The sequence below is a fragment of the Sinocyclocheilus rhinocerous genome, unplaced genomic scaffold (genome assembly GCF_001515625.1).
Source record: "Sinocyclocheilus rhinocerous isolate Xijiao unplaced genomic scaffold, SAMN03320098_v1.1 scaffold1537, whole genome shotgun sequence".
NCBI classification, from domain to species: Eukaryota; Metazoa; Chordata; class Actinopteri; order Cypriniformes; family Cyprinidae; genus Sinocyclocheilus; species Sinocyclocheilus rhinocerous.
This window is the reverse complement of record NW_015659384.1, coordinates 586,526-611,176: the sequence shown is the minus strand read 5'-3', so window position 1 is coordinate 611,176 and position 24,651 is coordinate 586,526. Positions and strand designations below refer to the sequence as shown.

The 24,651-nt window shown below is 36.2% G+C and overlaps 1 protein-coding gene across 1 annotated transcript in view; it reads left to right on the top strand.

Annotated features, from left to right (window-relative positions):
• Positions 1-14,219: 14,219 nt before the first annotated feature.
• ca10a (carbonic anhydrase Xa) overlaps positions 14,220-24,651 on the top strand; it is a gene marked incomplete at its 5' end in the record, with an annotated part of 121,945 nt that continues 111,513 nt past the window's right edge. Inside the window, one exon of the mRNA XM_016532338.1 lies at positions 14,220-14,413. Within this exon, the coding sequence (XP_016387824.1) occupies positions 14,220-14,413 (194 nt within the window). The remainder of the gene's footprint in view (positions 14,414-24,651) is intronic.

The window sequence follows — 24,651 nt, the reverse complement described above, 5'->3', positions numbered from 1 at the left end:
CACTGCTCCGGGTGTGTGTTCACGGTGTGTGTTCACTGCTGTGTGTGTGCACTTTGGATGGGTAAATGCAGAGCACTAATTCCGAGTATGGGTCACCATACTTGGCCACATGTCACGTCACTTCACTTCAAATTGTTACTGCCTTTAGTTATTATTTTGGAATAAATATAAAAATGCATAAAAACACTGAAATGTTTTTTATTTTTTTATGTTTTTTATTTTTTATTTAAATATACATATACACATACATACATGCATATATACATACATCAGAAATGTACTGTTTTGCAGCAAGGACACAATAAATTGATCAAAAGTCACAGTAAACATTTCTACGTTGTTATAAAAAAAAATCTGTTGGAAATAAATGCTGTTCTTTTTAACTTTCTATTCATCAAAACATCCACAAAAATGTTAAAGGGATAGTTCACCCAAAAATGAAAATTACCCCATGATTTACTCACCCACAAGCCATCCTAAGTGTATATGACTTTCTTCTTTTAGACAAATCCAATCAGAGTTATAAGAGTCCAAGCTTTATAATGGCAGTGAGAGTTTTTTTTTTTCAATTGTCCAAAAGAAGTCCAATAAAGTGCATTCATCCATCATCAAAAGTGTCCCACACGGCTTTTATAAACCGTAATCTCTAGCTTCCACTAACTGTTGTACGCACATTCATAATAGAACGCCTTTCCGGCAGATGACCTAGGACGTAGGCGTAAGCTCCGCGCAGTGGAGAGAGCAAAACAAAACAATGATCTTGAATTTGAAGTACAAAAAGAAGATTTGTAAAGAAAAATGTCAGAGGATATCGATATAAGTTAAGAGGAGACTGGTTTTCTTTTGCTGAAGTAAGGAAACTGTACTTCCTTTGCTCCTGTAAACAAACGTTGGTTCTCGAGAGACTAGCATATTCTCACCAGACCTTACACTACGCTCTTGTCAATGCGTGTACAGCAGTTAGCGGAAGCTAGAGATTACGGTTTATAAAATTTTAAATATGAATTTTTTTTCTTACAAAAACGCATCGATTTGCTACAGGAGGCCTTTATTCACCCCCCGGAGCCGTGTGGGACACTTTTGATGATGTATGGATGCACTTTATTGGACTTCTATTGGGCAATTGAAAAAAAAAAATCACCCATTATAAAGCTTGGAAGAGCCAGGACATTTTTTAATATTACTACGATTGGATTCGTCAGAAAAGAAGAAAGTCATACACCTAGGATGGATTGAGGGTGAGTAAATCATGGGGTAATTTTCATTTTTGGGTGAACTATCCCTTTAACATTTTTGTGGATGTTTTGATGAATAGAAAGTTAAAAAGAACAGCATTTATTTCCAACAGATTTTTTTTTTATAACAACATAGAAATGTTTACTGTGACTTTTGATCAATTTATTGTGTCCTTGCTGCAAAACAGTACATTTCTGTTAAACTATTAGTTTAAGCAGCACAACTTTTTCAATAAAACATTTTTAGAAAAAATGTTTCTTCAGATTTCTGAAGGATTGCGTGGCACTGAGGACTGGAGAAATGACTGCAGCTTTGCTAAATTTAAATTTTTTAAATATTGAAATAGAAACCTGTTATTTTAGATTGTAGAATTATTTCACATTATTAATTTTTGAAATACAGTAAAACTAAATACAGCCTTGGTGAGCATAAGAGACTTATTTCAAAAACATTTTTAAAAAATCTTACCAACCTCAGTCTTTTGAGCAGTAGTGCATATCATATCTTCTATAATATATTGAGGATTCATGAGTTCAGCACATCCAAGAACAAGAAGAGAACAAGATCATCTACTTGCTACTTATATAGCATCCTATTTTCTCCAGCAGTGTTTTATACAGATCCCTTCAATGTGATTATGAAAGCAGACAGAAAATATACTTCAAGAAAAGCATAAACAGGAAATGAAAATGATATCTTGCTTCCACTTTTTGGGAAAAAAAAGGATATATAGAATTTAATTTCACGTATACCTTTAATTTTCAGGCAATAGTAATATTGTTTGGGTTCACCTCAACCTTTCTCCTCACAGATTGTGAAGGTGAATTGCAGAAGTGTGCACCTGTAAAACATGTTTTATATGAATAAAATACGTCTGATGATGTCAGACATCAGTTGAAATGCATTGTGGTGTAGCTTTGCTGCAAGGCCATATTATTATGCTAGAGGCTTGAATTCCTAGCTTTTATTAAAGGGGTCATATGATGCGATTTAAATTTTTCCTTTCTCTTTTGGAGTGTTACAAGCTCTTGACGCTGCGCTTCTCGTCCGGTGTGCGACCGCCTGAAACGCTGTTTTTTTTCACCTCCGTGCCCAAACGTCTTTGTTTGGGCTTCTGAAAGCGGATGATGTCAGGAAACAGTGGTTGCAATTTATTTTTTAACTCTGTCCCTGAGCATTATAACCCCAATTTGCTATTGTGGACTGCGCATTTTACTGAGGACAACTTCCACAACATGAGGGAGTACAGTGCCTGCCGGATTCACCCAAAAAGCTTTTGTTGAAAGACGGACCAAGGGGCGTGGCAGTACTGAAACACCGTCTAAGCGGTTTGCCAATCACAACGCACTGGGACAGCTAACCAATCACAACACATTTTGTTTTTCGGAAGGTGGACCTTCATCAAAGCCGGAACTAATCGAGCCGTTTGTGCCAGCCTGGGGAGAAAGGTATTTTCATAATGTAAATTATGTGAAAAATAATGCGTTTTTCGAACCACCAAGCATGAGAGCATGTTCTAGTACACCCCCAAAACAAAATCAAACCACAAACTATTTTCCTCACAGAATCAGCTTCTCAGCAATTATCATACAATACATAGTGACATAACTTCTCTCTCGTGCATGTCAGTCATCCACAAATTGCTGGGTTTGTCAAGTATAGCTATGTGCAGATTAGAATGTTTTTTTTTTGTTTTTTTTTTACATTTTATGTTTTGAAAGTCAAATAAACTCTTCAAGTAAGACTATAATTTAGTACACGCCCAAATTAAGGGAGTTAGAGAGCCTACTGATGCCTTACATCTGTTGCAGACTGAAGAAACCTCTGAAACAATGACACATAGCTTTGCTTGTATCAGATAGTTCTTTTAATTGAATACTACAAACCAAGCAAATTATGTCAAATTAATTAACAGAAGCGTCTTTATAGTAGCTTATGATGATAATCTGTAGATTTTTGATGAATATCAAAATAATCATGATATGGTGATGTAATGCCCACCCTAACTGATTTGCCGAAGGTAGATATACACAGTACGAGTAAATGGAGTGTAACACTGCTTAATTAACACTGTCAATTTTACTGTGTAGGTGCTAGCTATATTAGGATTACTGCTACTCACTGAGCTCACTGCCAGTGCAACCAGTTGGTGGAAGCTTCTGCTTAGTCTTACACCAGTCTTTTTATACGGCCTAATGTATTTCTCCAAAAATAGGAAAATACAATACATAAACATTTCTTAAATGTATAATGGTTGCTAATACACCTCCATCCGTCATAACCCATAACCCACCATCAGATTAAATTAGAGATGTGAAAGATGTCTGCGTGTGATTAGTCCTGGCAGCCAGGCACAACCTCCGCTATTGCCGGAATGCTTTTATTCAGCCACGAAGGTAAACATTATTATCGCCCTTTCATCTTTTAAAACCCGCTGGATGTGAGAAGCATTGTTGTGTCCTCTGTCACGCCCTGCTCATTTGGCACGGTGTCATTCTTTTTCACTGCAATTAATGAGAGCAAAAGAAAACAAAGCAGTGGAGTCTATTGAATTATTTGATTAAGTAGCTGCAGCTAATGGAATTTCAGGATTTAAGAGCAAATGATGTATTACAGATGACTCATCAAGGCATTTCATTTGCCCACTTACCCATTTATGCATCGTCTCATTCATATGGCCATGCATCTTCATTTCATCTTTGAACAGCAGGTCATTCGGACACTTGGAACGGGGCGAAACAGGGGGAAGATGGTCAGTGCGACCCAAGGGAATTGATTTCTTCATTGCGCTGCCTTTCTCTTGCTTTTGCTCTCCTTCTTATTAGTTGTTATGCCACTGTAAAACAGTGTCTGTGATAAGTACAAAGGGCTTGGGATGCAGTTGAGCCGCCTCTGAAATCCTTTCAGAAACCACATGCTTGTTTATTGCTTCTGAGCTTAAAGGATTCATGGCTGAGGCACATAATAAGTATTCTAATCAAGGCATTAAACCAGCGTTTTCTCTCGCACACAGCTGTTTTCCTTACAAAATATGCAGTGTTCTTAAACCACACGGTGTCACATGGACTTGAATCGTGACATATATGGCAGAGGTCGTGCGGCTGATTGAAGTCCTTCTTTTCAGTGTTCATAAGGTCATTCGTTTAAGTTTTATTTAGATCTGCATGATTAGAGGGGAGGCTTAAAGAGATGTTCCGTTCTTACGCAGTGATTGCGGAGTTCGAAGGCTCTTTGATTCGCATGCGTCAGATGGTAGATTGCGCAGAGTTTTTATGCCTCTGCCGCTTGTTTTCTCAGAGCAGTCGGGCCAGATAGATAAACTAAACCATAAAAGGCTCCACATATGACCATAATCCATTTCGAAGTGAGTCATTTATCAGCGCGATTCACCTTTGAAAGACACTACTCTCTTCTTACAACCGCCACAGACAACTTTCAGGGTTGGAGGTACATCAAGAGACTGCTTTTCATTAAATGGCCTCCTCATTCTCCTGCTGGTTCAAACGTACTCAAATATTAATCAAGTTCAGCATGCATGTCGATGCATTAGAGCCTCCGTGAATATAAGCACTGTACTTACGCCCCGCTGCATATTCCTAGCACATAGATCCTGCTGAAAGCAGCCTCAGGCAACCCTCTACCATCCAATACAATGCACAAAAACAGAGAGGCTCTAAAAGTGATACCTTGGACATGCACACAAAGGAAACTAGCAGGCAACCTTGAGCCATGCCTCACCCACTTCTCATCATAGCGAGTCAGTCCGAATGGCAATGGATGAATAATTCAAGTGATACATAAGAAACACATCGACAGCTCAGCTGCATGTGTTTCACAGTTATAGCTGCTGTCTGGCACGTGGACCTATATACTTGGCACCATCAAGCAATCAAAGTGCACCAATTTTAATTTTGATAGACAATGGTCAATAATGAGATAAAGTTGAGCTGTTAGCACAAATGAGAAATTCCGCTAAGGTCTTTTGTTGAATCTGGTTCTTGATCACATTTCAGCCTTTTCTACTTACCTGAGAGGGTTTGTTTTGCAATAATGATTAACTGACCGTTAATCTCGGTAATTAAATGACGACTAGCAAAATAATTATAAAAGCATGGAAATGAAATATCGCCATTGAGATGGCAACATTGCAGTATTGAATTTATGAGACTGCAACAATATTACAGTATTTAATTTATATTATGGTAACACTTTAAATTTTAAGGTTTATTCTATTCAATTATTTATTGCAATAGGTATCGTGAACAAACATTTGAATAAAGTATATTATTATTTTTTTTACAGCATTTATTATAAACAAATACACGGCAATGAAATAATTGGATTAGATATTGGAATATTAGATATAACATTGAAATTATTAATTGAAATATTGGAATTAGATATAACAATATTGGAAAATTAATTAGTATTTAATAACAATTAAATGTTACATTATGGTTCAACATCAGTTGATATATTCTGTATCATGAACTAACAATGAACATTTTTTTTTACAGCATTTATTATACATGGCCATGAAATGTTGAATTGGGTCAACACTATAACTATTGCAATATTAAATGATACATGATTATAATAACACTTTACAATAAGCTTCAAAATAAATGTATTTGTTAACAAGAATACTAAATCAGATTTATATCAGTTTTGCAAAGACATTTATGTGGTCAAGTGTAAATGCAATGTGCATGCAGCCGGTTTGCTAACAACATGTATGAAGTAAAAGACATGTATGTAAATACCCCCATCATAAACTGGACAAACTATGTGCAGAGCAAGGTTAAGCACTTAACAGAAATGACAACCATATGTGGCCACATATCTGACGATTTTTTTTGTCATATTTTCATTTAATTTTCACAGATAAAGTCCAACTTCATTCCATTTATGCAGCTGACAAGGTCTGGTGATGTGCAGGTATCAGACATTGGCTCCAAATGCATTTACTGCAGCTGCTATTGGAATTGCTCTTAGAACTCAAATCTGCACATCTGTCAGTCTCCCAGCGCTGCAGCATGAAGCCCAGAATTGTCCTTGTCGTTAAGACCTGATTAATATTTTCCCCCCGGTGCTCGGCCAGAGTGCTCAATAACACAGTGTTTCCAGCAGTGTCAGGCTGCACCTTTCCTCTCTTTGTCATAGTCAAATTGTTCCATTATAGTTGATGGGTTAGATGTTGAAGGTGGAGTTTTTTTTCCCCTTTAAAAATGGATCGTATCAATGAAGAATACAGAGAATCAAGAATGATGGGTAGGTATCAAAGATATCAGAGGTATCAAATGATATTTCTTTTGCTTTTATGACACCTATGTCTAGTGCTGGTTATGTAGCCGCCCTTCTTTCTTTTCTTTTTTTTTTAAAAATATATTAAAATTAGAAAATAATATTGCAGCCTTGGTAAGCATAAGAGACTTCTTTGAAAAAAAAAAGTAAATCAAAATTAAATCAAAATCATTAACCAATAATATCATGGCTTGTGTGATCCAATCAAATACTGATGAACAAAATCAAGCCCCATCCCACATTATTGCCTACTGAATATAAACTCAAATACAAATACATGGGTTTTTGTGTTTTTAGCTACAAATCGTTATGCCTCTGTTTTTTGTTTGTTTTTTTGGATAAACACATGTAATGAGCACAATTTAGATCTCAGTGGCACAGGAATCCTCTCTGCTGACAAGCATGGCCAAGATAACAGCAGGATGACTTGGGGATTATTTTCAGATTCAATGAGAGGTTTAGGCTAAATCCACACTCTGACATGCCTTACATGGTTAACGGACAGCTAAAGAGAGCTTAAGTGATAGAGAAAACAGGACAGGGACTGAGAAAAAAGAGAAATTGTGTGTAGTGGTTCAGTTGAGGAGAAGGCTAGCCTCAGGACTGCCTGTTCAAATGAGTGTTTACACACCAAACAGTCTCCTAGTAATTTTGTCCTCCACACATTTATTCAGATATTATCCCCATGCTCAGATATAAAGGAATCAATAAGTCTGAGTTTCTAACCTGCAGAGATGTTCCATACGTCATGCCAGACACATTTTGCATGCTTTTTACATGAGTCAGTGCTATTTATACTAAGTCAATGTCAGAGCTGCATGACGTCACACCCGAGCTGACCAAAAAAGTACATAAGTTGGGAAAAAAAAGATGGATTTGTCCATTGTTAGCAATAATAGACAAAAACACATTAAAAAGCTGTGTTTTGCACAGAAAGCGCCAAAGTATCATGTCCACAGTAGGGGTTGGATAGTACTGTGTGCACCAGTTTATTTAGACAGACAAACAGAAATGCTAATAAACTGTATTACTGCTGTTCACTTCTGTTAATGAACTGAGCAGCCATATTGGATTCTGAAATCGGGTTTGTTATGATTTTCCAAGTCGGAATTCTGACTTGAGGGGGCATTTCAGTTAAAAATTCCTATACTGGGAACTCAGAATTTCCAACTTCTGAGTACAAATGGAATACACCTTGTGTAGAACTTGTGATTATGCAATGGGACACACTTACAACATAATGTTGTAAAAATGTAAGCAGTTTTTAAGGAGCTTTATTTACACATTTTGTACATTTAAATAGTTTGCACTTCAAAATGAACATCTACATTTAGATACACTTTAATTGTTGTGCTTCTAATTAAGTGATAAAAAGCAGTTGCAAATGTTCTACAAAATACACTTACTCATTTCTGCACCAATAAAATGTGCAACACTTTACGTTTTACACAGATTATATGTAGTATCTAATTAAATGAATTTGCACTGCAAAGTTTTCCTCTTGATTTTAGGGCATGTAATCGCACGCACTGTTGAGTCAAGTGCCAGTGGATTAGAGACCTGCTCCCGTGAGACCCGATGCAACAGAGTGCGGCGCGGGACAAGATGGGCAAGTGCTCGTGCGGGCGGGTAGACACTCGTGTGTGTGCGGGATGCGGGAGAATAAAATGATTCACGGGACTCCCGCAAAATAGAAATATCTAAACATAAAATATCTAAAACAAATAAATTGTTATTCATCTAAATTGCTTTTCACAAAAGCAACATGAACTAATATAAAATATAAATGATTCTCCACGTGAAAGCACGCACGTGTAGAGATTTACCGCTGATTACAGAACCGGCTTTACTGACGAGATGCGCATTAAATATCGTGCGATATTTATCGTGCAGCCCTAAATGTAATGGAGAAAAAAGTTACGTAACTGGTAATGTAACTAATTACTAATTACTTTTGAAATAAAGTAATCAGAACAGTAACGTGATTACTTTTAAAAGGAGTAATCAGTAAGCAGTAATTTGATTACATTTTCAGAGTAACTTGCCCAACACTGGTAATCGCAGTCTTGATTACCTGAACCTAAATGATGGGATACGCTCCAAAGTGGTATTAGAGATAGTGTGTATTTAGTGTGCGTTAAGGGCAGTGAGCTTTGACATTTTTCAGACCTGGGACAGTCTTGTGCATGCACTTCCTGTCACTTGCACATGCTCCGATGTGGCCAAGACCGCAAGTGTGGGTATCAGGACAGGCCCAGTTTCTGTCCACTCCTTCTGGTTTAAGCAGATCATCATCTTCTCATGTTTTTGGATCTGGAAATGCTGTATTATTTCAGACGATTTGTAACAGCGCCCCCTACTGTATAACAGTGAAAACTCATCAATGGTGGGGAAGCGTTAAAAAAACTTGTAAATGGTGGACAAAGTGTTAAATATGCCACTCTGCATCCAGTAGTCTGTATAAAAATATCAACAGTGCTTCATTTGAAATCCTTCCTGTAGCATTTCATTTTGTTCTGTGGGGTAATTGTCAGCTCAGAAGTGTTCAAGGATAAAGCTGCTCTTCGGCGTATCCTGTGGAGGCCAACACTGAAGGACTCCTCAGAGATGCGAAGCCTCCTAAACAGGCGGGCGACAATTAGCAAGCGAGAGGAGAAGGTCCTGTTGAGTGTTTTGCTGTTGATGTTTCCGTGGCAGAGGAGCCAGCATATGTGTGCAGCCTGTGGAGAAACCACAGAGTTTGTGGTGACCACGGTTCCTCCGTGCTGACTGCACCATGCCAGTTTTATTCTCATTTGTATTCTGCTCTGAGAAGCCCTCTTTGCCGCCAGGTCAGATATCCCTGCCCATTAACAAATGACAGGAGGAGTTAACTTGATTGACATGTTTATTGTTCTTGGGATGGTCTGGCCTAATGAGGCCCATCCGCCCAGGGTGCTGAGATTATGCTGGCGTTAGAGGACACGTCCAAAGAGGTTCATCTGTCCTGTGCCATTTAAACAGGCCTACTGCACACTTGTCCAGCCTGATGCCCCTTTACCTCTAGAACTGTTTACCTAGAGACAATGCTTGGGAATGATTCGAGGTCTCAGACACTAATCATTACACGAGGGTTGATACTCCTGTTTGTTCTAATGCTACACCTGATAAAGCACTACTTTGATGAACTGCACCAATTAATGGACAGAGAGCTGAATTACTCAGAAGACATTCTGACTTTCCAAGCGCAAAACAGCTGTCCTTTCCAATTTGTGTGGAAAAATTTGTTGCAAAGTTGCGGTAGGCTTACTAGTTGCAAAATTACTTTAAAATGCAATATGGGTCGTTTACTTTACACCTTATTGTAATGGGTCGATGACCTTATTATTTTTTTAATAATGCAATTCATAGATGACTTGATTGATACATTGATTCAATGATTTGAATACACCTCTTCTGTGGTGAGCATGTTTTTTTAATTTCTGAAGTAAAATAAATTTTTTTAAAGTACAAAATGCCAGGTTCAAACAACTAATATCATAATTTAGAATTTTTTTTAGTTTAGCATAGTAACAATTTTTGAGAAAAAAATATTACCACAGCTACATCACTGCTTATTAATAATTTAAAAAAAAACTTTCCTGCAAAACTTAATATGAATGAATAATTCACGATTTTTATAAAATAAATACATTTTTAAAATACTTTGGTGTCAGTTAATTGAAAAAAAAAAATGCTTTCAAAATTAAAAAACAACGTATCTCTATATTAATACATTTTAAATATTATTTATTCTTGTGATGCCAGATCAGCAATTCAGCAGTCTTTACTCCATTCTTCACTGTTACATGCTCCTTCTGAAATCATTCTAACATGCTGATTTGGTTCTTAAGAAACATTTCTTCGTATTATTAATGTTACCTTTTCCAGGCTTTCCTCTGGTTTCTTGTTTACTGCTTAGCGATATAAAGCTGATAGCCAAGGGTTTTCATTTCTTTCAGTTTCGCCATATGCTGAGGAAAGAAATTACCCCTCCCCCACAATGTAGTCCTGTTGTGAAGTTTCACTGCCACCTCCAAGATTTAGGATTGGTTGAAGAGGTTACACATTTGAATGCAACTTCCAAGTATTTAGCATCAGTGTTGTTAAGATATTTTCCCATACTTCCTTTTATGTATTTATTGCCAATCTGTTTGTTTTCCTGCAGTATCATTATATGCTTCAGCACATCAAAACAGACGGTAGTTTTTGATGTTTTTCCAAGATACCCAGGGATATATCTGGATACACCGTGTGTTTTAAAAACTCACTGCTTTTCCACACATGTTCCTTTCCCCCTCTTTCAAGAAATAATTTTGCTTCTTTCATTTGAATGGTAAATGCATAGCTACTCTCCTGCAGTCTTAGGGCAGAGGCTCTATGATTTTGTGGCAAGATCTGGAATGAAAGTAATTAATAGGCATCTTAATTGGTGCAAGTGTCTTCTTAGAGCGTGCCTTCGCTCGACCCTGAACTGTAGTAAACCTTGAGGGTGGCCAGAACACCGGCTATAGCTGTTACAAAGGGGAAGGCAATAATTATTCTGCAAGTGCTATTCTTTTCTTCTTCACTTTTTTAATGTCAAAGAACAAGATCCAACCCTTGTGATCATAAGAATAGATGGAGTTCTCTGTCAGTGAGTAACATTGTGAATGACCTTGATTTGATATAATTAACAAAACCTTTCCGGTGGTAGATTGTATGTGCAAATGTACAAACAGAAAAATATGTTTTATGAGGATGATTAATGTAATGACTGAAATTTTTTTACCTTTCTCCTACATATACAATTTTATTACTGGTTTGTTTGTTTCCTCAGTGAAGAAAAAGTGGCCAACACGTTTCCAGCATGCTGTTTAAAAAGATACCTCAATGAGATGTGTGAGATGATATAGAACTGAGATAGATATATTTATGCTTATTATATACACATGTTTGAGGCATTTTAATTGTTATTTTCCCTGCCAGTGTCCTGAGGCCTTAAAAGATAAAAAGCTTGCAACCTTGCTCTAAAGCGGATGTTTGAATTTTAAGTGAGTTTATGCAGATCATTAAACAGAACAACCTCTTCTGTCTTTTTAAAGACCAGCTCTGATGTGTCCAGTCATATTGAGAGATAAGCAATTAAACCATGCATTCAACAATGTTTACTCACTTTCATGTCATTCCAAAGCCATGCAGTATTTGGAACATTTTCTGTGGAACAAAAATGTGATTTATTTTTTATTTTTTTTAAAGGCTTCAAAAAGGCTGCAAAAACACCAGAAAGTGTTATAAAAGCCATCCATACAAATTAGTACACTATATTATGAGTCTTCTGAAGATATATGATAGATTTGTGTGAGGAACAGACTAAAATACGTTATTAATCCCTGAAAATCTTATTCCCTTCCAGTGATATGTTAACCGATATAAGAGTTTAAAAGGAAACTCAATGTAATTCCGATTAATATATTTTAAAACTGTCTTTAACATGCAGCATATCTAAAGTAAAGATTCAGCTTGATTTTGTATACATTGATTGTTTTATTTCCAAAGGTGAAAAGCTGTTGACTGTGGTTGTTCTTTTAGAGCTACCAATAGGTTATAAGTATGTACCATTTATGACATGTCACCTGTGTTTAGCAGATCGATTCCATACACTGCAGCCTCATTCTGGTTATAGATTTCCTGTCATCTCAGTGACTGATGTAGAAGGATCTGAATTATTTCCCATTTTTCTGCCTGCATCTTGGAGGACATTACAACCTAATTCAATGCTTTCCAAAATAAGAGATGACTCAACGTTTTTTTTCGAATCCATTTTCATTCTCTACACAGCACCATCCAATGCAGAAATAGTTTTTATACCAGGAAATGAGAATGGAATAGCAGCCGGCTGTTATTTTTAAATTAAGTCCGCTGAAGCGATGACCACACCAACCAGCTGTACTTTTATTAATCACAAAGCTACTCAGTTGTGACCTCAGTTGAGCCACACTTTTGTTTATCAAGCATTGTTCCCAAACAATATTCAGGCCTTCTTATCATAGCATTAGGGGGTCAAAGAGAGTACACATCTTGTGTGCGTGTGTCTGGGTTTGTGTTTGTTTTTCGTGTACGGAAGTGTGTGTACACGCTGCTACTTTGTCAAGTTCTTTTCTCAAGGAGAATTGTTGAATGCTCACATGACAGCAAACAGCATGTGGTGCTTGTTCGGGGAAAATGCAGGCTCAAATGATGGCGACTCACAACATGAAAAATATGGTGTGGAGACCACCTGCTTCTCTCAGCATCAGGACAATGGGAACAATGATTTATGAATAGTCTTTACTTATTTGGAGGCCTGAAATGAGGGCAGAAGTGCTGATGTCATTGTGGTGGGATAGACATTATGAATTGCGTATGTGTCGTCGCTTTTCTGAATTTTCTGAATTTACTTGATAGAAGATGCAAGCTTGGAGGTCCTCAACCACACCGCTGACTGCTCATAAATTATTAATAAAGAATTCTGTTTTGCAGGCTGCCAATCATCTCATGTAATGGTTGTCAGCTGGGGGTGCATGTAGCACAACTCTGTGAAAATGCCAAGGCGAACACTTTGTATAAATTGTCTAAATTGCTTGAAAATGTCATGGGCTGCTGGAACTCGGATGTTGAATAAAGTTATTTAAAAGAATAGAGGGGTATTGTTGCACCGACTTTCTTATGAGTATCAAAGAGTTATGAGAAAGGGAGACGTGGGGCAGCTGTAACATTTTTAACATTTTCCTTCATAATGGACTGCTACAAATCCAACTGCCATTTTTTTGGTATAAGAGACATTTGAAACCGTAGCTGTGAGCCGTAGCCATTAATAGACTTATAATAAGAAAGACTAGATCATAAAATTGAAATTAATAGAAGTCAGAGTGTTGCAGTTGAAACAGTGATTGCTGCTAATTATATTAGCACACTCTGTCTGAAATACCTCAAAGTAATATAATTTCTTTACTACCTATTAATATCCCTTAATCGTTTTCACTTTTATATGGTGCTATTTCTTTTAGCTGTAAGAAATGTTTTTGTGTATTTAAAGCAGAAGACATGGGGATACCTACATTTTAATTGTTTGAAATCACACCATTTAAAAAAATTACTTTTCTATATTCTACTCGTATGTATCAAAAACTGGATACTTTCATCAAATAATGTTTACATTATTTGCATTACATTACACATTTGCATGTACCTTTTTGTTACTTTTTTTTTAATTACATCCAAACCACCATAATTATTACTTTTGACTTTTGCTCGTAATTGTCTTTTTATCATCATCATCATCATCATCATTATTATTGTTATTATTATCTGTGGTATGTGAGCGTGAGTTGAAATTAACATCCAATATTCCAGTAAGTACTTTTTAGAATGTTTATTAATAAAATTAACAGGAAACACACATTTTACACAAAACTGTACTGCTCCAGTTTTACATTTCAGAAAAAAAAGAAGCTTCAATTTAAACGTTTTTGGAAATATTTAAATATTAACTTTATAATTATTACATCCACAAGTAAGGAACTTGTGGCTCTTACTCATTCATTCATTCATTCATTCATGCATTTATTTATTTATTATAAATTCACTCTAAGTCTACTTATTATGAACAAATGTTCTGTTTTTCTTACAATAAGTATGAGCATTTGATGAATGTATTGCAAATCATCATTGTGTACTTTCTCCTGTTGCAGTGCCATCGTTCTGGGGGCTTGTAAATTCTGCATGGAATCTGTGTTCTGTGGGGAAGAGACAGTCTCCAGTCATCATTGAGACGAGCCATATGATATTTGATCCCTTCTTGACACCACTGAGGCTCAACACTGGCGGACGAAAGGTAAACTGTGTGTTATGTGATGTCTGCATGGCTGCAATGTCAGTGCGGTGAGCTGGGAAAAGTAAACATTGTTTCTAGTGTCAAAGTGCTGATCAACTCTGAAAATGCTACTTTAGTGAAAAAATGCATGTAGGTCAGTGGTTTTGCTAGATTCAGAACGGTTAGGAAAGTAAATTATAGTGCTTAGTTTGAATTGTACTATTTTCCACTACTGCTTTTTACAGTAGCTGATACCCTGCAGTGTGTCATGCAAAACTCCACTTTAAACAGCATTTTTATTATTATTATGGATGCAGCTTTGACCTCATATCATTCGAGATGGTTTGTCACACTGCAAGATTTAAAATGAACTAGTTATTGATACATCGTGAAAAAAACTCAGAAAGGAGAAGCAGTTTTCACTCAGAAATTGCTAGTAAATTTCACAAGCATTTACAAAGAAGTGGCAAGTAACACTTTGAATTATACATGTATGTTTTTATATAAATTCTGTTTGTAAAAAAAATCCATGTGCACGTTATGCGTCAACTAACCACTTAAAGGTGCCATCATTTGTTTGTCAATGAATGGCATGTTTTGCATATTAATAAATCCTCTCTTCAAACGCATCAGCAGTGGGTAACTGAGGTCGTGCATGTGGCGGCACTAGAGGCAGAGATTCATACTCATACAGATCAGTCAATGACTAGAGAGCGAATCAGACAGAGAAACAAGGATAATAAAAAATAAAAAAACTGCATGGTAATTTGGCCAAAGCACTCTTGACATGCCAAGTCTCATGAAATAATTAGTTGGATTCATTATTTGTAATTTAGAAGAATAGCAATTCACTTGGACATGATTTCATGAAAGGGGTTTGTCCTAAACTAAAAAAAGGTCAAAGATGAATTGCTGTTTTTAGTGGCGCATTTCAAGCTATTTACTAGATTTTTGCTTGATAAATATATCAGCATGGAAAATGTCTTGTGCTCACTTGAACTGCATGGGTTGACAGGTTTTGATCTTTTCAGAGATCAAAGAAAGCCAAGAAACCCCTGTTCTCTGATTTACTGGAACATGGTAGATAAATCTTTTCATTATTTATCCACCTTTATGTTGTTGCAAAGCAAAATCGTTTTCTTTATTCCATTGAACACAAAAGGAGAATGGCTTAAGAATCCTTGGAATATAGTCATATGGACCACTTGGAACATGGTAAGATAAATTTTTTTTTTTTTTTTTTTTTGTCCACAGGGATATTTTGGTTTCAATCGTGCTAGATTGTAGTCCTTGATGAAGAGTTTGAGTGTGTTTGAAGTCACACCATATGTGTTTGAGTTTCTGTCAGAGTGGAGTTTACATTGCCAGGCTCTCCACAGCATGATAAATGGACTAATGAATAGTTAAAGGAAATTAAAATGACCTCAGAATAGAAAACCTATTAATCAAGCGCAGACATGCATCAAGGTTATGTGCTTTGGATTGAGGGAATCACAGTTATTAAATTGTCTGTATTAATTGAATATTTGCTCTGCTGTAGATGAGCCGAATTACTTGAAGAGCTTTTAATGAATTTAATCGCTCTGACAAGGGAGGAAGATGACAGTATCGTGTCCCTTATTGAAGTCTCCAATCAGCAAAGTGGAGAATTTGAGACATGAATATGAAAAGATGCCACATGAAAATATTTTCTCCCAATGTCATTAGCTTTGGGGTGCAGCAGATATGTGATAGGACTAATTACCGAAACGAATCAGGCCACATGCCATTTAGCATAGCATAGATGTACTGTAGAACATAGTGTAGTACATTGTCTCACTGTGTCACCTTCCTTTGTCAGCGTTGGTAAAACGGGACAGAATCCCGCCCAGAGACGAACAATGACAGATACGATCTGCACACAGATTTTATTCAGTTACATAAATATCATATTAGATTACTCACTGAGTCAGCTTTGTCATGGCGATTTCATTAGCTTGGGTAGTTGACAGTGTGAGATACATTCTCTGTATAAACTGATGGCATCAGTTTGGCTATCAGTCAGCTTAAACAGGCCGATGTTTGAACTGAGGGACAACACAACTCTCGTACAGATCATTCACATACAGCACACAAAAGAGACTGACCATGATAAATTAATGTAAATGAACACCATATTTCTTTTTTTCGTTTTATAAATGACTTTTTCTTGAGGGGAACTGTAAATCTGTTACTGATAGTAATGGTAATGAACAGTCAGCCGGTCATTATCATCTGATTATACAGGAGTGATCAAGACCTTAATGCAAAGCAAGGGGTGTTTTGATCTCCCTGTTGGGGTTTGTTTTGCAATTAGCATTGGATGACTGTACATTATTCAGCTCTTCATATGGCTACATACTTAAGCAAATACATGGGCATGGAAAATGGATTTAAACCGAGTTAAAACAGGCCAGGGTTTCTATAGGGTTTTATTATTATTATTAATAGTAGTAGTAGTAGTAGTAGTAGTAGTGTTATTATATTTGAATGTGCTGTCAAATTATTGGAATATTAACTTAAAATCTAAAGGGGTACTTTAAGAAAATATTTTGTCAAAGTGGTTTGGATTTCAAAAAGTTTGGCAATCCCTGAATTCAAATATTAATTGGAATAGTTTATAGAAATTATGAATATGAATAACTTTTTTACCTGGTTGTATGTAGTTGTATTTTTTTAGGTGCATATAATAAAAATCAATGAGGCCTAATGTTGTTTGAACCTTAGTGTTGTTCAAAAATATCTGTTCCACAGAAGAAAATCATAGCGGTCACTGTTTAAAATATCTGATTGCTCAGTGGAGCTATGTAATGAGAGGTGATGGCAGTGTCAGTTAGATATAATGTTCTGTTCATTTGAGTTCAAGAATCAGTGATGTACTTTTTCCTGTAATCTGGCCAGTGGGAGAAATAGATTGAAACCATTTAACATGATGCATGTATGACCAGATGGGGAGTTCTGCTGCCACAGGGAGAGAACGCTCCTCTAGTGGCACTGAATCAGTAAAATTACACTGGGAACACGGTGGAACGAGAAACATGGAGCCATGGGATGACATCTGTAGTGATCTGTGGGAACACACTGTTGGGGGGGGGGTCCTATTACATATTCGGCCCCCCTAGCTTTCATTTGTCACACATGTGACTTCCATGTTGGCTTTGTACCTGAATGTTTTATCTCTTTTCACTGTTTGTTGCAAATGTTTGCACTCGTGTACTAAATCGTTTCTGTACCCTTGTTGCTAGCGGTTTATATTTCATGAACCGCGCACACCATGCCAAGTCCCTCCTAGACAAGAATTTACATCCATTGTAATTCTGCAACTCTGCAGAACATGCCGCTTACAGGCATGACTGCTTCATTTCCTTAGCAAACCTCTCGTGTTGGCAAACCCAGGAAAAATATGGAGTCAAATTTTTTTGAATCAAAGTGCAAATGTGAAATATTTATTAGAGAAAGCGTTTGCAAAGGATGCCTCAACATACACAAGCGTACATAAAGCTCAGCTATGTTTTTCATGGTGAATGTAATAAACCACAAAGGACACAGATGTTTATTGCTGAGGGTGAAACGCCCCGTGATTATGAGAATTGATTTAGTTATGCAAATTACTGATTCAAATTAATTAGACTCAAGTTTGTGTTGGCTGAACCTGCTAAGCTGTCACAGTATACAAAGCAGTTTGCACATGAATATCTCAAAGGCTGCAATTATGTCTGTCTCGCCGTGGCCTCTTGCTTGTCAAGGCGCTGGATTTAATTACTGCTGGATCGCACAAGCTCGAAGCCCTGATTCGTGCATTCCGAGTCGGAATACGCAACCTAAGCCAGTGTTCGTGGCTCGTCCATCGGTGTGGGTGTATAAATTTGAATCATAAACATGGAGCTAAGAAAGGATTAGGAAATAATTCGATTCAATCACTTGTGTCCGCAGGAAGGAATGTTTGTAGGGTCCAGGGGTTGTGAGGCAATCTCACTGTAGCATGAGTCGCAGGAAAATGGGTCACACGGAAAGAGGAAATGGATCAGCAGTCTCCTGTCCTCTATTCTCAGATCAAAGCCTGAGTGCTCCACCACAGCAGAGATTCTGAGTGCGCCTTCATATTTGTGCAGTTCAGATCCTACTCCAACATTATGATAGCAGGGTTTTATTGAAATCTTCAGATCATTTTGTGGTTCTGGTTTGTGGTTTTCGTTGTACCAAGAAAGAACTACTGGGCAAAATCAATTGAATCTCAGTTTTACAGTATACTTTATTGGCTTGATTTTCTTTTTATTTAAAAAGTCAGTTGTATTAATTAACGTTATTTATATAAAATAATGATAAAAAAATAGAATTGCTTGTTTTTTGTTTTGTTTTATTTATGTGTTTTGTTTTGTCTGGTTTTGTTTGGTATGGTTTTTTGTGTGTGTGTGTGTGTGTGTGTTTTTTTGGTTATACTTATTTTTTGGTTTATTTTGATAGTCCACTTTAGACATTCAACTACCTATAAATAACTTTGCAACTGCATGTCAACTAGCAGTCATTAAAGTATTAGTAGACTGTCTGCTTAATATCTACTAACACTTTATTTTGATGGTCTCTCAACAGATGTTCTACTGACTATAAGTAACTTTGCAAGTACGGCAACTTATTCTACTAACCCTAGCCTAACATTCTACAAATGCTCGAAATAAAGTGTAACCATGCATGGATGGATGGATGGATTTATTTGATAAAAATACTGTAAAAACAGTGGTTTTGTGAAATAGTCGTGTGTCACCGCGTCCCAAAGACTTAAAATAATAAACCACAAACACAAAGTTAAAACGATGCACTCCACTGTGCTGAGCGAGTGCCCTTCTCTGCTGCCTTCACGTGTTATCGGAAACTTCTATTTCCCACTGAAGTCGTGATTACGAGCTTGGTGCATTCAAGTGATTTGCTGTCAGAAAGAATCAAATGTAACATTCCATTACTTGATAACCTAGAGTTCACCGGGCCAGATTGTCAGCTTGATACGATTCTGGAATTTTGGTCAAATGCTTATTTCATTGTTTATAATACATGCAATGTGCTTCAAATGCCTATATATAAAACTTTAATGACAAGGCAAAGTGATGTAGCCTAGTTGTTGTTGTTTTATATATAAAAAGAATAATAAAGAATAGCATTGACAGCAGCAATCGTTGTCCCCTCCAATATGTTTAAAGTTTATGGCCCGCCTAACTCGGAAACTCGAGTATCAAAATAATCTCAGAGTAGTAAATACAACTTGAGAGGCCATTCATGTCCAATTTCTGATTAGAAAACTCGTGTTTACGATAATTCCGAAAGCACGTGAAGGCAGCATAGGCGTGCTCCAGCCCCGAACGTAAGGTGCAATGTGAGTGCAGGCCAGCGGGGGAGTGGGGAGGGGGGATAATCACGCTCGGGCTCGATTCAAGGCAACCGTGCCTAGTGTGAGTACACCCTAAAGGGTAAATTTTCACCCTGTGGTGGAAGCTCGACTCCAGCTGTCTGCAACAGGATACGGTACATGTCTCGTTGCCGGGTGGCAGAGTCAGCCAGCTGCTTCTGGTGGTTTAGCTGTTCCTTGATCTGCTCCAGCTCCTTCTGAACCTTCTCTAGACTCTGCTCCAACTCTGTTTGCCTGAGAGAGTATGTTTTTTTTTACTGATTTTGTGCTTTACTGATGTATGTGCTGGAAGACCTTCTCTAAGATGAGCACTAATGTAAGGTAGATGGTCAGTACCTGGCAGTCTTGGCCTGGTTCTGGTCCCTCTCTCTCTGCTCTTCCAGATCTCTGATCAGGTTCTGGTGGTTCTGGTTCTGCTGCTGAAGCTCTTGGACGCTGCGGAAAGCCACCTGACGTGAGCCCTAGCTGCTGCTGCTGCTGCTCACAGCTGAGCTCACATCCTCACGCACCACCTGATTACCACGTGCAACATTTAACAGGGTGTGTATTTTAAAATTTCACACACCATCTTGAAGATCTGCAATAATCAAATGTTAGCAAACACGTGTTTTGTTTACAGCCGTTTTCTTTACTATTCCTTAAAGGGATAGTTCACCCAAAATGCAAATATTCATCATTATTCATTCTTAATGAGAGTTAGTTGACATGTAGTTAGGGCTGCTCGATTATGACAAAAATCATAATCACGGTTATTTTGGTCAATATTGTAATCACGATTATTTAAAACGATTATTAGTGGGCCATATGACCAAAACTTTATATGAAAGGTTTATTTAAAGATAGTGATATATTTCAAATATATATTTTCTGTAAATAAGGTTGCTATGACATCTACATTTTAGAGACCAGCGAAATGTCACAATTCTCAATACCACAGCAGAATACCAGAGTAACTAATATTAGTAAAAAAAAAAAAGGGTCCTCAAATTTTTTGAAAATAATTAAACTGTAATAAAGAATACAATAGAATAAAAAATATACAAATGAAACAAACTGTGCTTACTAGAGAAATTTAATAACCTAATGTAAAATAAAACAGCATAGTCTTCACTGCAAGATTTAAACTTCCTTTGTTTCTTATTAAAGCTACAAAAGTCCTTCAGTCAAGAGCAGTGAGTGATTTTGAATGTGTCTTTTGTTGTTTGATTAATATTAAGCACACAGTCGGCAGCAGGAATATAGCCCGCTGTCACTTTAAGAGCCGCAAGAGCTGCTTTAGAACATTGATTGTGAAACTTGTGAATCTATTAGAATCATTAGAAGACAGAATCACGATTCATATATGAATATATTGTTTCATGCAGGCACCCCTAGTTTTGACGGCATGGCAACAACTCTTCCTCTTCTCTAAAACAGCGCAACATGGTCTCGCCCCCCTTTATTGCATGTTCCCGGGGCGGGATTTATGTAAATTTCTGGGTTTGTGAAGTTTGCATTGAACTTTCAGCGTCGTAACTTTGAAGATATCGTTTATTCTAAAACAGCAACATTACACACTAACTAACGTTAAAAAAGTGAAATCGCAATCAACCACCCCTTTAGAAATATTATCTTACATGGTTATAAATTGTACAACAGGGCATGGCAATAAATTGAAAATTCACAATATATTACTATGATTTTGCTGGTGAGAATATCATGATTTTAATGCACTTTTCATCTGGCCATTAAGTTTTCTAAAGCTCATATCATTAGAGTGCTTGTAATTAAGATGTTTTAAAAGCATCTTGCATTTAAAATCATTTAGCCTAAACTACTTTAGGGTTGGTTAGTTTGGTTAATTTTCAAACTGTCATTTTAGTGAATTGATTTATAACTCTGATTCAGTGTTTCCTTTTTGATATAAATGCTTAAAAAGGTAATATGTAAATAAATATTGCTGTTTTTATGTTTTGATATATTGGTGCATATAAATGATTAAATGATTCTTCATTGTGTTCACATAGTTAATAACAGTGTGGAAAACATAATTAATAAGTTACTGAATATTTTGTCAAAAAAGTTTTTATGCTGTATAGCTCTACCCTAGTTCACAATCTTCTTCTTTGCATGCCGAACACAACTGGCCCAGTATTAACTTTTTTTTTTTTTTTTTTTGTAAGTTTATTGTTATGAAACTGGACTGGTCTTGATAATATTACATCATGTAATATCATCAGAATTACACAGAACTGTAGTAGCAAAGTTTTACTACGTAATCTGCTCGCTGCTTTCATTTGGTGCTGTATTTTTTTCTGACTAGCTCTTTGGCAATTCATAATAGACATGGGAGCTGCTATAGATTAATAAGGGGAATGTAATAAGGGGTGATAAGCAGGGGAATGTAACATATGTTTTGCATGTTTGCTAACAGTCAGACAATGGAAGAGAATTACATACATAACCGATAGTGACAAGGGGTAGAGCAGTTAAGCTGTGAGTCAGTGGAGGGTGTGTTCACATTGACGCTAGCTACTAATAAGGTCAATGAACAACCTGATTTAAAATTAACACATTACACCAGTTTCGTATCGCAACAGTTAGCAGACAATTCAGAAGTCTGTGTGTCTAAAGGGACTCATTCATTCCTATTAGTTTTATATGGAGTATTGTCTAACCATATCTTTGATCTATTTGCTTAAGTGCATTTTTGAAACCTGTAACATGGCTTATGATATACTGTGCAAGCGCATGTAAATAAGCCAGTGGTGTATATTTCAGATACCTATGGATGAACTGTGCAGTATTCCACCCAAACAGACTCTGAGCACTAATGTATTTAAGTAAGTGACTATATATTAAAACCATGCATTTGTTATCTGAATGCATATTATAATAATTATACAGAGATGTATTGTTCCATAAAACTCAAGTTGAAATTAGCAAACAATGAAGCGAAGCATTGTAGTGTTGGTTGATTTACATCAGCTGAGTTTGAGGACCATTAGTGGAATTCATTCATATGCAGTGTTTTATAATATGGAGTCATATGGTTTTCAATGGTTCTTCAGATTGCATATAAATAATTAGAATGTCCTTTAAAAAAGCTAATAGTCTAATAATAAAAATATAATACATACACAATAATCTATGTAAACATATTCCGGTTAGAGTATAATGCATTTTAAACTTACCAAATCAAAGTCATGCCTCTGATTAATTTTATGTTTAGATAAGTTAAAACACAGTACATCATAAGTACTATTGATCTAAATCTAAACATATCTTAAATAGATTCATAACATTGTATATTCTCTACGACATCTGAGCGTATGTAATCAGTAGCAATCATGCTTGGTGTAATGATGCTTAAGTGTTATCGATCCCCATAATGCATGATCTTCACCTGCAGCCACTCATAATGAAAATATTAATGATGTGGCAGAGAGTTTGCTGAGGTTATAGTAACTTCTGTGATCATATCACCGTAACACTGATATACAGAGAGTACATTAATTAACAAATCGTAAGAGCAAAACTAGATGACAAAGATATCAAATGATAACAGATCAAGATGTAAAATGTATCTCTATATTAGCTTGCTGAAGAGTCTTATGGTGACGCCTCTCTTGTCTGTTGATTGACACATGGGCAGGAGCCCTCTGGCCAGCTGTCAGGATAACTGATTGGTTCAGAACACATAGAGGCCTGCTTGAAAACGAAGACTCAGCACACAGTGCAATACACTACACCACAGCTTTCATTAGTTGGACTTTCTATAAGAAGATAAGAAGGAATTAGTTAAGAATATATTCTATGACTAATAGAATTATTTATTTTCACATGCCGTGTGTTGTTTTAGCACCCAGTTCAATATTACGAGAATCAAGTATCGGCACACATTTTTATTTAATTTTTTTATTATTTATTTTAATTTTAATTTAATTTTTTTATTTTATTTTTCTGTCTGTCTGTCTGTCTGTCTGTCACATTAATTAGTTTGTTATTTGTATTGTATGGAACAATAGGTATAAGGAATTAGGACATCTGTTTTTTATAAACTGTTCAGGATTCACCCTGGCAGTCCACAGGGCAAACTATTTAAACATTGTTAAAAATGAAATGAATGATTAGTAATATACACTGCCGTTCAAAAGTTTGGGATCAAAAAGTTTTTAATGTTTTTTTAAAGAAGTCTCTTCTGCTCATCATGACTGCATTTATTTGATCAGGAATACAGAAAAAACTGTAATATTGTGAAATATGTTTGTTAAGCAGCACAATTATCAATCCAACATTGATAATAAATCTGCATATTAGAATGATTTCTGAAGGATCATGTGACACTGAAGACTGGAGTAATGATGATGAAAAATCAGCTTTGCATCACAGAAATAAATTATATTTGAAAGTATATTAAAATAGAAAAACTTTATTTTAAATGGTAATACTATTTTACAATATTACAGTTTTTTTTCTGTTTTTGGTCAAATAAATGCAGCCTTGATTAAAAACCCCTTCAGACCTGAATTTTTTTCACTGAACAAAAATGTTTTTATCCACTTGATATTTGCTCTTCGCCAATATAGAAATAAAGTCTAAAAAACAAGATTTGTGCCAACTCATTTTTTTATTCGATTTTTTTCATGTTCACTATAATGGACACCAGGACTGAAGAAAAATAAAAATCAGCATATTTTAACCATACATAATAAGTAGAGCTTGTGCACTATAATTGAACTAGTGTTTAAGATTTTGAAAAGAACACATACTATAAGAATTAACAATGCAGTAAGAATGTGGAAAAAAAGGTATAATGATATGCAGTCTCAAAAAAACCTGTCTGATCCTGTTTGTTGGTTGA